General features: G+C 35.1%; 1 protein-coding gene across 2 annotated transcripts; it reads left to right on the top strand.

Moving 5' to 3' along the window:
- The first annotated feature begins 5,153 nt into the window (after nt 1-5,153).
- mrpl51 (mitochondrial ribosomal protein L51) lies at nt 5,154-7,401 on the top strand. 2 transcript variants are annotated; one of them, XM_041044351.1, is made up of 4 exons: nt 5,154-5,319; nt 5,502-5,604; nt 6,296-6,403; nt 6,883-7,401. In XM_041044351.1, exons 2-4 carry the CDS (start codon nt 5,514-5,516, stop codon nt 7,077-7,079), a joined length of 396 nt encoding a protein of 131 aa, XP_040900285.1. In that variant the 5' UTR covers nt 5,154-5,319; nt 5,502-5,513; the 3' UTR covers nt 7,080-7,401. The 2 variants fall into 2 exon arrangements, with proteins under 2 accessions (XP_040900285.1, XP_040900284.1); XM_041044350.1 differs by having other exon boundaries at nt 5,485-5,604.
- The last annotated feature ends 5,682 nt before the right edge of the window (nt 7,402-13,083 follow it).

Genomic DNA, 13,083 nt, shown 5'->3' with positions numbered 1-13,083 from the left:
ATGTAACATTATTTATTTTGCAAACCAAAGAATACACAAGTTAGAGATCCATTGTACGGGACCATGAATGGTCGCATCTGTAAGACTTGTTTGAAGTTTGTTGTAGTACAAAATAAAGCTCATTTAAAGAAATGCTTTTGGCCAAATAAACAGTAATGTACATTATTATAAGTCTCCACAGACTGCAGTGAATGTTAGTTGTTTACAAATATCTTCTTTGTCATTCATGGAATCTGTAGTTGTTGCTTTGAAACCGAGATAGCAAAACTGCAACGCTAAACCACTGTCATTCTTCCGTCACTGCCAGTTAGTCAGTTGCGTATACAGCCGCTAGCTAACTCACAGTTCTCAGCATCATCACTGTGATCAGCATCACTAGTATGGTAACAAGGCTTTTTAGTAACATTGTATCTGGTTCAAATGGATATTCATGAAAGTGAATCATCCCCTCCATTCTCGCTTCTTTGTTTTCCTTGCCGTCAATTCTTACAGCACTACCCCAAAAGTAGAAACAGGCCTACCCTGCCAGTCAAACATTTGTTTAACACCTTATATTTTAGCATAATACGTCAAATGCCAAACAAAGGGATTTTGGCCCATTGTAAATAGCTTAGCATTGGTGGAACCTGATCAAGAATGTCTTTTTACTTTATGACATTGATTAGATCAGGGGTGTCAAACCTGTCCACAAAGGGCCGGTGTGGCTGCAGGTTTTTGTTCCAACCAAGCAGCAGCACACCAGACTTGACTCATTTAATCAACTGATCTCAGTCTTCAGACAGTTGATTGGTCAAACTGTGTGCTCTTCATTGGTTGGAACAAAAACCTGCAGCCACACCGGCCCTTTGTGGACAGGTTTGACACCCCTGGATTAGATGCTTATGGTTGAAGATAACATATTTCTCTCTTGTCTTACAGCTGGTGACTACTCTGTCTATGTGATTTCACAAAGTTTCAACATTTATTGGCACAACTATTTTTTTTACTGGTTTTAGTAACACTTTACTTTAAGTCCCCTTTTAGGATTAATCAGTAGTATATAAACATGTAGTAAATGGTTTGTAACACACTACAACATTGTTGGAATCAAACCTAAGGGTTTATTAATGTACTTGTCAACAACTATAACTCCTTCTGTGGGTACCTGTGAGCGGGTGATATAGTAGTACAGTAAAACATAGTTGTAGTTATATAAAATTATGTACATACGTGTGTATTTAGATTTACCGTTTGGTCTCAAAACTCTTCTATGCAATACCAGTAAATTGCCATAACAAGTTGATATACAACTTACACCAGACTTACACTGACAAGGTACTATCACTGTTAGCTCTGTTTCTTGTTAAGATTTTATTTATTTATTTTTCCATTTATCTATGTGTCTCTTATGAGATTCATGAGTGACTTTGCTGCTGTAACAATGAAATTCCAATATTACCCACTGTGATTAATACAAATACTCCATCTATCTATCTATCTATCCTGAAAATGGTTAGATCGATAGATAGAAAGTCCCATACAAAGAGTGATACACCTGAGAGTGTGTGGGTGAAACCTCAGAGCTGTTTGTCTTCATCTCGTGGAGACATTTTCCTTGGTAGCAGCCATGTGACTGCTGGGTGAGTGATAGTGTAACTTAAATCTTTTCATCTCCTCCACCTTTCCATCCACACTTCCTCCTCACATCAAACACTGCCAACCTTCAAATTTAAATCAGAGTCACTTTTGTTTCAGGCTGTGGCTTCAGCTGGGTGTTTTCTCACAAAAAAAGAAAACAAAACAAAAGAAACGGTTTAAACAGTGTCTGTGTGGTTCAGTGTTGGGGGCATGTGTGTATCACTCATTGTGAAGTGGTCTTTCCTACAGCTGATGTTTAGTCACTACCACTGTTTCTGAATATGAGGTGAAGGGACTGTGAAGGAAAATGCCCCTCACATGGAAACAATTAAGCTCTGAGCTTGAAGGAATGCAGATGATTATGTTAATAAGAATGAGCTTGGAAAATAGTCAAATCAAATTTCTTCTGTAGAAGTTCAGCGAGTGAGTAGTTTGTTCCTGTGCCAAATTCTCTCTGAAATTGCACTGAATCAACTCAGTCAGTTGTCTAATTTGACACCAGTTCTAACCTTCAACAAAAGACTTTCTGAATTATTAGAAACACTTCTGTGGCTGTTTTTCAATAACTGATATGATTATATCATGGTATATGCATATATACTCTGCATATGTAGTTGATGATATATGATGTTCCACTGAGTTTTACTGGCAGAGGAAGCAGATCACAGATTACAAAAAACATGCTGCTCTGCTGTGAAAATGTAAAAATTTCTCATGTCAGCATTTTGTTCAGCGCTCAAGCTGAGACCTGAGAACACGTCTGTGTATCTGAGATGCAACAGCTAATCATATTATAAATGTTACTTACCACAATGTGCACTGGGCTTGTGAGTCTCTCACAGTCTTGTGAGAAATACTGCATCTTATATATTATTATTTTTGCATCACTTCAACAGATGTTAAAAAGTGGATTCTGAAAAATCTTTTCCAGAATCCACTTTTTTTCCACATTTTTTATTTTTTTACCTATACACAGGATTTTGCAGATATAAAAGAAAGTCAAAAGTTCAAATTAATGGTACAGACACACCCTGCACACTTACAGTAAGCCACTGACCTTTCTCTGCACAGGCATGGCAGTGCGTTATCTTAAAGTTGAATGGAATCTAATGTTTAATAATGTTTTGTCTGGTTTAAATTTCCACACACTCACTGACGTCTTAGCAAGACTGAAATAAAGCCAAAGATCACATTTGCTGCACTTGTTTCTTTGAAAATGACAAAATATTCCACCCAGCACATTACAACAGTAAGACTGAAAGTATCATTTTGGGTGTGTGTGTGTGTGTGTGTATGTATGAGAGAGAGAGCAAGCGAGAGAGAGAGAGAGAGAGAGAGAGAGAGAGAGAGAGAGAGAGAGCAGATCAGAGAGATGAGATTTTTTATTACTATTTTTCTTGCATCCTTAAAATATATTACAGTATAATATAGGGTTGGATGGAAAAATCCCTCATAAATGTAATTATAGTGTACCCACGTTTCCTCTTAGTACTTCTTTCTTTTATTTTAGTTTAAAAAAATTTTTGTTTCACTGAGTGTGTTATGGGACCAATTCTTCTGTTTATCAGTCCAATTCTTCTATTTGCACCAACAACACCGCATCAAATTCCTTGTATGTGTAACATACCTGGCAACAAAGTGTTTCTGATTCTGATTCATTGTCTGAAATTGAGTCTAAAAGACCCAATCCAAAAATGATTTCATCCTCACCATCCTTTAAATGAGCACTGATTTTGATATTGAAAAGAAGATTTCCAAAAAAATTGAACATTTCAAGAGACACCTTTGGAAGCATTATAAGGAAGTTTAAAACTTGTGGAACAGCTGCACTTAGTCAGGACAACTAAGAGAAACCCCCGTGTGATTGCAAGACGCCTACAGGATGACCTGATGAAGGCTGCTACAAGTGCTTCGGTGGCAACTATGAGACGTGCACTGAATAAACCAGGACTTCATGGCCAGACTCCAAGATGCACTCCACTCTTGACCACAAGGAACATCAAAAGTCGACTAGAATATGCCAGGAGGAATTTGTATACTGTAGACTACAGAGTTTTGGGAGAGAGTTCTATGGACTAATGAAACCAAACTGGAACTGTTCGGACATATGGATCAGCGGTATGTCTGGCGTGCAAAAGGCCAGGCTTATGACCAGAAGAATACCATCCCCACTGTCAAGCATGGAGGTGCGTCATTGATGATGTGGGGCTGTTTTTCTGCGGCAGGAACTGTCAATCTTGATCGTATACCTGGCATCATGGATTTCCAGAAATACCAGGCCATTTTAAAGAAGAACTTCTGTTGACAAATTAAACCTTGGTGATCATTGGACTTTCCAGCACGACAACAATCCCAGGCACACCTCCAAGTCAACCAAAGCTTAGTTGAAAAAAGATCCTGGAACGTCCTGGAGTGGCCTTCTCAGTCACCAGATTTAAACCCGACTCAAAATCTTCGGTGGGATTTAAAGAAGGCAGTTGCAGCACGGAAACAATCAAACATCACTGAGCTAGAGGCTTTTGCACGTGAAGAATGAGCAAAGATTCCGATCAAGAGGTGTAAGAAGCTTGTCAGCACTTACTGAAAACGTTTGTAAGAAGTTATAAAAGCAAAAGGATGCTCCACAAAGTACTGAAGCTAGGGGTTGAATAATACTGCACATGCACGTGTTAAAAGAATTACATTATTCATTTGAACTTCAAAGTTAAGTCAACTTTTCTTGTCAAAATAACTCAAATATAAATAAATATTTAATAATAATAAATATTTTTTTGTTCTTTAAAGCGTTTTTTTTTTTTTTTTTGTCATTTATTGTCATTATCTTACAAAAAACAAACAAAAAAAAAACATATGTATTACCAGTAAAATGTACTGAGTAGAATTTAAGTTGATCCTTTGTATGGGCTTTGTATTTTACTTTATAAGCATTATATTTTTTATGTAAAATGTTAATCTGAAAAGTAAAGTAACTGCAGGTTTCAGATAAATGTAATGGAGTAAAATGTACAATATTTCCCTATGAAATGTGATGCAATAAGTATTATGCTCCAAAAAAGTGGAAACTCAAGTTAAGCACAAGTACCTCAGAATTGTATTAAGTACAGTACTTGAGTTAATGTATTCAGTTTATTTCCACCACTGTCTATTAACTTTAGGAAATAACCACTTTTTATTTACATTCCCATTTGCACTTAGTGTCTGTGGTGCTATTTAACTGAATTGCACTGTACAAGAGAGGTGTTTCTGTTATTCAGCCTGCCCTCATTGATGGGGTGGACAAAATAATAGAAACACCTCTCTGTATCAGCAGTACAAACTGCAGCCTCTAAAATGAACGTCAAGTTGAAAGAACGCCTTTCTAAAACAGTTTTAACGAAATATCACTGCAGGATTGTTGTTATAAGTCTACCTAATACACTGCCACCTCCCTTCACTTGACTAATTTGCTGCTCCGGTACCACTACCTCCCTCTACTGGGTGAAAGATGTAGTAAAGAGCTTCAAAATTTTTGCCCTGCTCTACCGGTGCAATGCATTGTGGGACGCACAGTAAGATGGAGGCGGCCGCAAGCAGCGTGTGGAAGCGTCAATAACATTTATTTTAAAGTGTTAACATCCCTGCATGAGGCTTCAATTTATACTCCGTTGTATTAATAACAAAGGGACTCAGCTGGCGTAAGGTTGCCGATCGGCGTGGAAACAGGTAATGTTCATAATTCTGACTGATTTCATGTGCTAGCTAAAGCTAAAGCTAAGGGTCAATGTGAAGTTAAAGAGGCGAAACCGACCAGTTAACACGTTAAAAACATACTCAATAAGCGTCAAATAAGTACTTTAGTTTATCAGAGTATACTGTTTATTTTGCCAGTTCATATCGTATTGTAGAGAACAACGGACATGTCTGTGCTGGGAAGTTTGCTGAGAGCTGGAGCGTCCCTCTGTCAGTCTGCTGGGACCCTGCTGCACACAGCCAGGACCATCTCTACTGGTGAGCATTGCACTGTCGCCCACACCAGTCTGTTTTTAGTGGCGCTCTCTAAACTTACAGTGAATGCTTTTGTTGAGTGGTGGAAGAGGTACTCAAATCATTTTTTATTTCATAAAAGTGCCAGTACCACATTTTCAAAATTCTCAATTACAAATAAAAGTCCTGTAGTAGTGAAATAAATGTATGTAAAGAATTAAGTATCATAAAATTGAAGTACTTATGCAAAGTACCTCAAAATTGTGAAAGTGCAGCACTTGACTAAATTGAATGGAAATTGGGTAAGTTGAGTGACACTCTACCGCCAAGTTTTTATTTTCTATTATTTTCTATTAGTAAATAGAAATTGTTGTTTGTTTTTTCCAATTTGATTGATCACTTAAAATGCCTGATAATTTCTTGAACTCCAAGTTGATGGTTTCACATTGTTTTTGTTTTGTTTTTTTTGGTGTGTGTTTTTGTTTTTGTTCATCATTTATTTTAATGATACAAAACATTTAAGAAGCAGGAACCAGTAAATATATGGCATTTTTGCCTGATATTTGTCTTAAGCGGTTTATTCTTTTAAAAAATTGTCCCTGATTTATTTAATGTGGAATGATGAATCAGTTAATCCCCTATTTGCAGAAGCACTAAACATGGTATGTGTGCAAAAGATTCTAAACACTAACTCGAAATTATGTGTTGTCTTCAGGTACATGTTGCCAGATCAGGATGCATGCCATCCCTGAGCTGAAGAAGGTGGACAGGTGGACAGAGAAGAGGAGCATGTTTGGAATTTATGATAACATAGGCATATTAGGTAAGTGCCCTGAACCAGTGAAGGCTTTTACTTGGCTGTTTTAGCCTGACATTAAATTTTTAGGATGTACTGTGCAACTATGGATTAAATATGTTTTGCTCATGATTATTTAACTGATTTAGTGTAAGAACCAAAGAAAGAAAACTCTGTCAGCTCATGTTTTAAGTTGGTAGTCTTCATTTTCTCTGAAAAAGGCTGAGCTGTGAATCAGTAAGTATGCATAAAGTCTCACCATATTCTCAACAAGTGCAGAGTAAGTCCTTAGGACTTGTAAAGATAAATTGTGTGCCCTTGAGCATGGGTGAATAAATGCAAGACAGTTTTAACATCCTGACTGAGGGTGCCTTGCTTGAGTTCTCATCTTTATCCCAGTTCCTACCTTTTCACCAACTGTGCCATTTCTTACACCTTTACTTGCCTTCTGTCCTCTCACACACATACACTGTGCAGAAACTGATCTCCTCATTCTGTGTCTGCAGGAGATTTTAAAGCTCATCCCAAAGACCTCATTCTGGCCCCCTGCTGGCTGAAGGGTTTCAAAGGTAATGAACTGCAGCGTCTAATCAGAAAGAAGAGGATGGTGGGAGACAGAATGATGACTCTGGAAAGACACAACCTAGAGAAGAGGATTCGTTTCCTCTACAGACGTTTCAACCGCACTGGCAAACATCGCTAACGTCAACCAAATCAATACTGGCACATACATCAGACCAGCCAACTGTGGGGTCTCTATGGTGTGATTTCATGTTGTCACTGTGCTGTATATTGCCATTTTTCTAAGTTATGTTCATATAAAGAGAAAACTGATTTGTGTTTCAAAGCAGCATACGTCCTGTACATGCATTTGCATTGTTGATTGTTTTGTGGCCATATTAACAGTCAGACAGACACAAAATACATATGATAATGGACTGAAAAAGAAGCTTTGTTTTATTCCTTCCATTCACTTTGGAACCCCAAACTCCCTTTGGAACCATTAAAAATGGAATAAATTGTGATTTTGTTCATTTTTGATATAAAAAATCAATAGATGATTATGAGTCGATTATTCAGTTTCCAAAGATTGATTTTTTTTTGTAATACGCAGCAGAGACTCCTCCAGTTACTTACTAACGGAACACAACAATGAAGTGTGGCCTTTGGTGAGCGATTGCTCCAGATTTGAAACCTGGCCTGAGCTCTTCTGCGTGGAGTTTGCATGTTCTTTCTGTGCCTGCGTGGGTTTTCTCTGGGTAGCCCGGCTTCCTCCCACAGTCTCAAAAACATCCACATTAGCTTTACTGGCTACTTCACATTGCCCCTAGGTGAGTGATCAGCTCAGCAATGCCCCCTGGAATGTGAACTCAGCCCCCGTGAGGGCGACAGACATGAAATTTGGTGCACAGATCTCTTCAATACAAGAAAAAAAAGATTCTACGATGTACAGGAAGTCCGCCATTTTGGGAAAATGCTGCCATTTGGCATTTCAGACTGGTCGTACTTTAACGAACTTGTCCTAGGGCATTGGTCCGATCGGGCTGAAATTTTGTCTGTTGAATCTTAAGGCATTAAGGACAAAAAGTTATCAAAAGTTTGTGTGGGTTACACAGTCTACCTGTGGCGCCACTACGAACTTGACCCTTTGCCTACACACAGGAAATGGATATAGTTGTGGCTGTATCTCCCACATACGTAATCCGGTTTGGATGAGAAAAAATCAGGCCTGATGACCATGTGATTCTGAACAGATTGATAGGCTAATATGATGATACAGTCATTGCGCCACCTACTGGTTGTATGCATTATGCATATTTTAAATAAGTCCTCTTAGGGACATAATCTGATACATTTGAAATGTTGTCTCATGGTTCAGAAGACACTTATGAGTAAAAGTTATCAAAAGCTTTCATCAAAGTTCCACAGTGTGGCCATGGTGCATCCACAAAATTGACCCTTTGCAACACAAGAAATGGATGTATTTGGGCCTGTATCTCCCACATACTTCACCCAATGTTGAACAAAGTTTACAGTCAGGATGACCTTCAAACTCTCAACTGATTTATATGCTCATTTGATGATAAACTTATAGTGCCCCCTGCTGGGAAGGGCCCATGTCTTTTCTGTTGCTGTATACTTGGTTGATGTTCTTACTACAATCTGACTTTTTTTGGCATATTTTGACGCCTTACTATACTATGACATTTTTTATGACAATATGAAGTCTTAATAAAATATGACTTTTGTTGGCATATTTTGACACCTTACTATAACCAATTTTATGACATTTTGAGGCCAATAAAACTTCACTTTTTTTGACCGATTTTGACGCCTTACTATACTATGACCATTTTTATGACATTTGGAGGCAAAAAAAAATTTTCAATTTTTTTCGACTGATTTTGACGCCTTACTATACTATGACCATTTTTATGACATTTTGAGCTCAAAAAAAAATTTGACTTTTTTCGGCAGATTTTGACGCCTTACTATACTATGACGTTTTTTATGACATTTTGAGGTCGAAAAATTTTTTTTACTTTTTTTGACCGATTTTGGCGCCTTGCTATACTATGACGTTTTTTATGACATTTTGAGGTAAAAATTTTTTTTGACTATTTTCGACCGATTTTGACGCCTATGACGTTTTTTATGACATTTTGAGGTCAAAATTTTTTTTGACTTTTTTTGACCGATTTTGACGCCTTACTATACTATGACGTTTTTTATGACTTTTGGAGGTCAAAAAAAATTCGACTTTTTTTGTCCGAAAAAAACGCTTTACTATACTATGACGTTTTTTATGACTTTTGGAGGTCAAAAAAAATTTCGACTTTTTTTGTCCGAAAAAAACGCCTTACTATACTATGACGTTTTTTATGACTTTTGGAGGTCAAAAAAAATTTTGACTTTTTTTGTCCGAAAAAAACACCTTACTATACTATGACGTTTTTTATGACTTTTGGAGGTCAAAAAAAATTTTGACTTTTTTTGTCCGAAAAAAACGCTTTACTATACTATGACGTTTTTTATGACTTTTGGAGGTCAAAAAAAATTTTGACTTTTTTTGTCCGAAAAAAACGCCTTACTATACTATGACGTTTTTTATGACTTTTGGAGGTCAAAAAATTTTTTGACTTTTTTTGTCCGAAAAAAAACGCCTTACTATACTATGACGTTTTTTATGACTTTTGGAGGTCAAAAAAAATTTTGACTTTTTTTGTCCGATTTTGACACCTTACTATACTATGACGTTTTTTATGACATTTTGAGGTCAAAAAAATTTTTGACTTTTTTTGTCCGAAAAAAACGCCTTACTATACTATGACGTTTTTTATGACTTTTGGAGGTCAAAAAATTTTTTGACTTTTTTTGTCCGAAAAAAAAACGCCTTACTATACTATGACGTTTTTTATGACTTTTGGAGGTCAAAAAAAATTTTGACTTTTTTTGTCCGATTTTGACACCTTACTATACTATGACGTTTTTTATGACATTTTGAGGTCAAAAAATTTTTTGACTTTTTTGTCCGAAAAAAACGCCTTACTATACTATGACGTTTTTTATGACTTTTGGAGGTCAAAAAAAATTTTGACTTTTTTTGTCCGATTTTGACGCCTTACTAAACTATGACGTTTTTTATGACTTTTGGAGGTCAAAAAAAATTTTGACTTTTTTGTCCGATTTTGACGCCTTACTATACTATGACGTTTTTTATGACATTTTGAGGTCAAAAAAATTTTTGACTTTTTTTGTCCGAAAAAAACGCCTTACTATACAATGACGTTTTTTATGACTTTTGGAGGTCAAAAAAAATTTTGACTTTTTTTGTCCGATTTTGACGCCTTACTATACTATGACGTTTTTTATGACTTTTGGAGGTCAAAAAAATTTTTGACTTTTTTTGTCCGATTTTGACGCCTTACTATACTATGACGTTTTTTATGACTTTTGGAGGTCAAAAAAAATTTTGACTTTTTTTGTCCGATTTTGACGCCTTACTATACTATGATGTTTTTTATGACTTTTGGAGGTCAAAAAAAATTTTGACTTTTTTTGTCCGAAAAAAACGCCTTACTATACTATGACGTTTTTTATGACTTTTGGAGGTCAAAAAAATTTTTGACTTTTTTTGTCCGAAAAAAACACCTTACTATACTATGACGTTTTTTATGACTTTTGGAGGTCAAAAAAAATTTTGACTTTTTTTGTCCGAAAAAAACGCCTTACTATACTATGACGTTTTTTATGACTTTTGGAGGTCAAAAAAAATTTGGACTTATTTTGTCCGAAAAAAACGCCATACTATACTATGACGTTTTTTATGACTTTTGGAGGTCAAAAAAAATGTTGACTTTTTTTGTCTGAAAAAAACGCCTTGGTTTACTATGACGTTTTTTATGACTTTTGGAGGTCAAAAAAAATTTTGACTTTTTTTGTCCGATTTTGACGCCTTACTATACTATGACGTTTTTTATGACTTTTGGAGATCAAAAAAATTTTTGACTTTTTTTGTCCGAAAAAAACGCCTTACTATACTATGACGTTTTTTATGACTTTTGGAGGTCAAAAAAAATTTTGACTTTTTTTGTCCGATTTTGACGCCTTACTATACCATGACGTTTTTTATGACTTTTGGAGGTCAAAAAATTTTTTGACTTTTTTTGTCCGAAAAAAACGCCTTACTATACCATGACGTTTTTTATGACATTTTGAGGTCAAAAAAAATTTTGACTTTTTTTGTCCGAAAAAAACGCCTTACTATACTATGACGTTTTTTATGACTTTTGGAGGTCAAAAAAAATTTTGACTTATTTTGTCCGAAAAAAACGCCATACTATACTATGACGTTTTTTATGACTTTTGGAGGTCAAAAAAAATTTTGACTTTTTTTGTCTGAAAAAAACGCCTTGGTTTACTATGACGTTTTTTATGACTTTTGGAGGTCAAAAAAAATTTTGACTTTTTTTGTCCGATTTTGACGCCTTACTATACCATGACGTTTTTTATGACTTTTGGAGGTCAAAAAATTTTTTGACTTTTTTTGTCCGAAAAAAACGCCTTACTATACCATGACGTTTTTTATGACATTTTGAGGTCAAAAAAAATTTTGACTTTTTTTGTCCGAAAAAAACGCCTTACTATACTATGACGTTTTTTATGACTTTTGGAGGTCAAAAAAATTTTGACTTTTTTTGTCCGATTTTGACGCCTTACTATACTATGAACATTTTTATGACATTTTGAGCTCAAAAAAAATTTTGACTTTTTTCGGCAGATTTTGACGCCTTACTATACTATGACGTTTTTTATGACATTTTGAGGTCGAAAATTTTTTTTTACTTTTTTTGACCGATTTTGGCGCCTTGCTATACTATGACGTTTTTTATGACATTTTGAGGTAAAATTTTTTTTTGACTATTTTCGACTGATTTTGACGCCTATGACGTTTTTTATGACATTTGGAGGTCCAAAAAAATTTTGACTTTTTTTGTCCGATTTTGACGCCTTACTATACTATGACGTTTTTAATGACTTTTGGAGGTCAAAAAAAATTTTGACTTTTTTTGTCCGAAAAAAAAACGCCTTACTATACTATGACGTTTTTTATGACTTTTGGAGGTCAAAAAAATTTTTGACTTTTTTTGTCCGATTTTGACGCTTTACTATACTATGACGTTTTTTATGAATTTTGGAGGTCAAAAAAATTTTGACTTTTTTTGTCCGAAAAAAACGCCTTACTATACTATGACGTTTTTTATGACTTTTGGAGGTCAAAAAAATTTTGACTTTTTTTGTCCGATTTTGACGCCTTACTATACTATGACGTTTTTTATGACTTTTGGAGGTCAAAAAAATTTTTGACTTTTTTTGTCCGATTTTGACGCCTTACTATACTATGACGTTTTTTATGACTTTTGGAGGTCAAAAAAAATTTTGACTTTTTTTGTCCGATTTTGACGCCTTACTATACTATGATGTTTTTTATGACTTTTGGAGGTCAAAAAAAATTTTGACTTTTTTTGTCCGAAAAAAACGCCTTACTATACTATGACGTTTTTTATGACTTTTGGAGGTCAAAAAAATTTTTGACTTTTTTTGTCCGAAAAAAACGCCTTACTATACTATGACGTTTTTTATGACTTTTGGAGGTCAAAAAAAATTTTGACTTTTTTTGTCCGAAAAAAACGCCTTACTATACTATGACGTTTTTTATGACTTTTGGAGGTCAAAAAAAATTTTGACTTATTTTGTCCGAAAAAAACGCCATACTATACTATGACGTTTTTTATGACTTTTGGAGGTCAAAAAAAATTTTGACTTTTTTTGTCTGAAAAAAACGCCTTGGTTTACTATGACGTTTTTTATGACTTTTGGAGGTCAAAAAAAATTTTGACTTTTTTTGTCCGATTTTGACGCCTTACTATACCATGACGTTTTTTATGACTTTTGGAGGTCAAAAAATTTTTTGACTTTTTTTGTCCGAAAAAAACGCCTTACTATACCATGACGTTTTTTATGACATTTTGAGGTCAAAAAAAATTTTGACTTTTTTTGTCCGAAAAAAACGCCTTACTATACTATGACGTTTTTTATGACTTTTGGAGGTCAAAAAAATTTTGACTTTTTTTGTCCGATTTTGACGCCTTACTATACTATGAACATTTTTATGACATTTTGAGCTCAAAAAAAATGTTGACTTT

The sequence above is a fragment of the Toxotes jaculatrix genome, chromosome 8, assembly GCF_017976425.1.
Source record: "Toxotes jaculatrix isolate fToxJac2 chromosome 8, fToxJac2.pri, whole genome shotgun sequence".
NCBI lineage: Eukaryota > Metazoa > Chordata > Actinopteri > Toxotidae > Toxotes > Toxotes jaculatrix.
Note: the sequence above shows the minus strand (reverse complement) of the source record. Positions and strands in the feature narration are given on the sequence as shown.

Coding starts and splice junctions, on each gene's coding strand:
- mrpl51 (XM_041044351.1), top strand. CDS start 5,514: ATGTCTGTGCTGGGAAGTTTGCTGAGAGCTGGAGCGTCCCTCTGTCAG. Junction 5,605..6,295: donor AGCCAGGACCATCTCTACTG/GTGAGCATTGCA, acceptor TGTTGTCTTCAG/GTACATGTTGCCAGATCAGG. Junction 6,404..6,882: donor TGATAACATAGGCATATTAG/GTAAGTGCCCTG, acceptor CTGTGTCTGCAG/GAGATTTTAAAGCTCATCCC.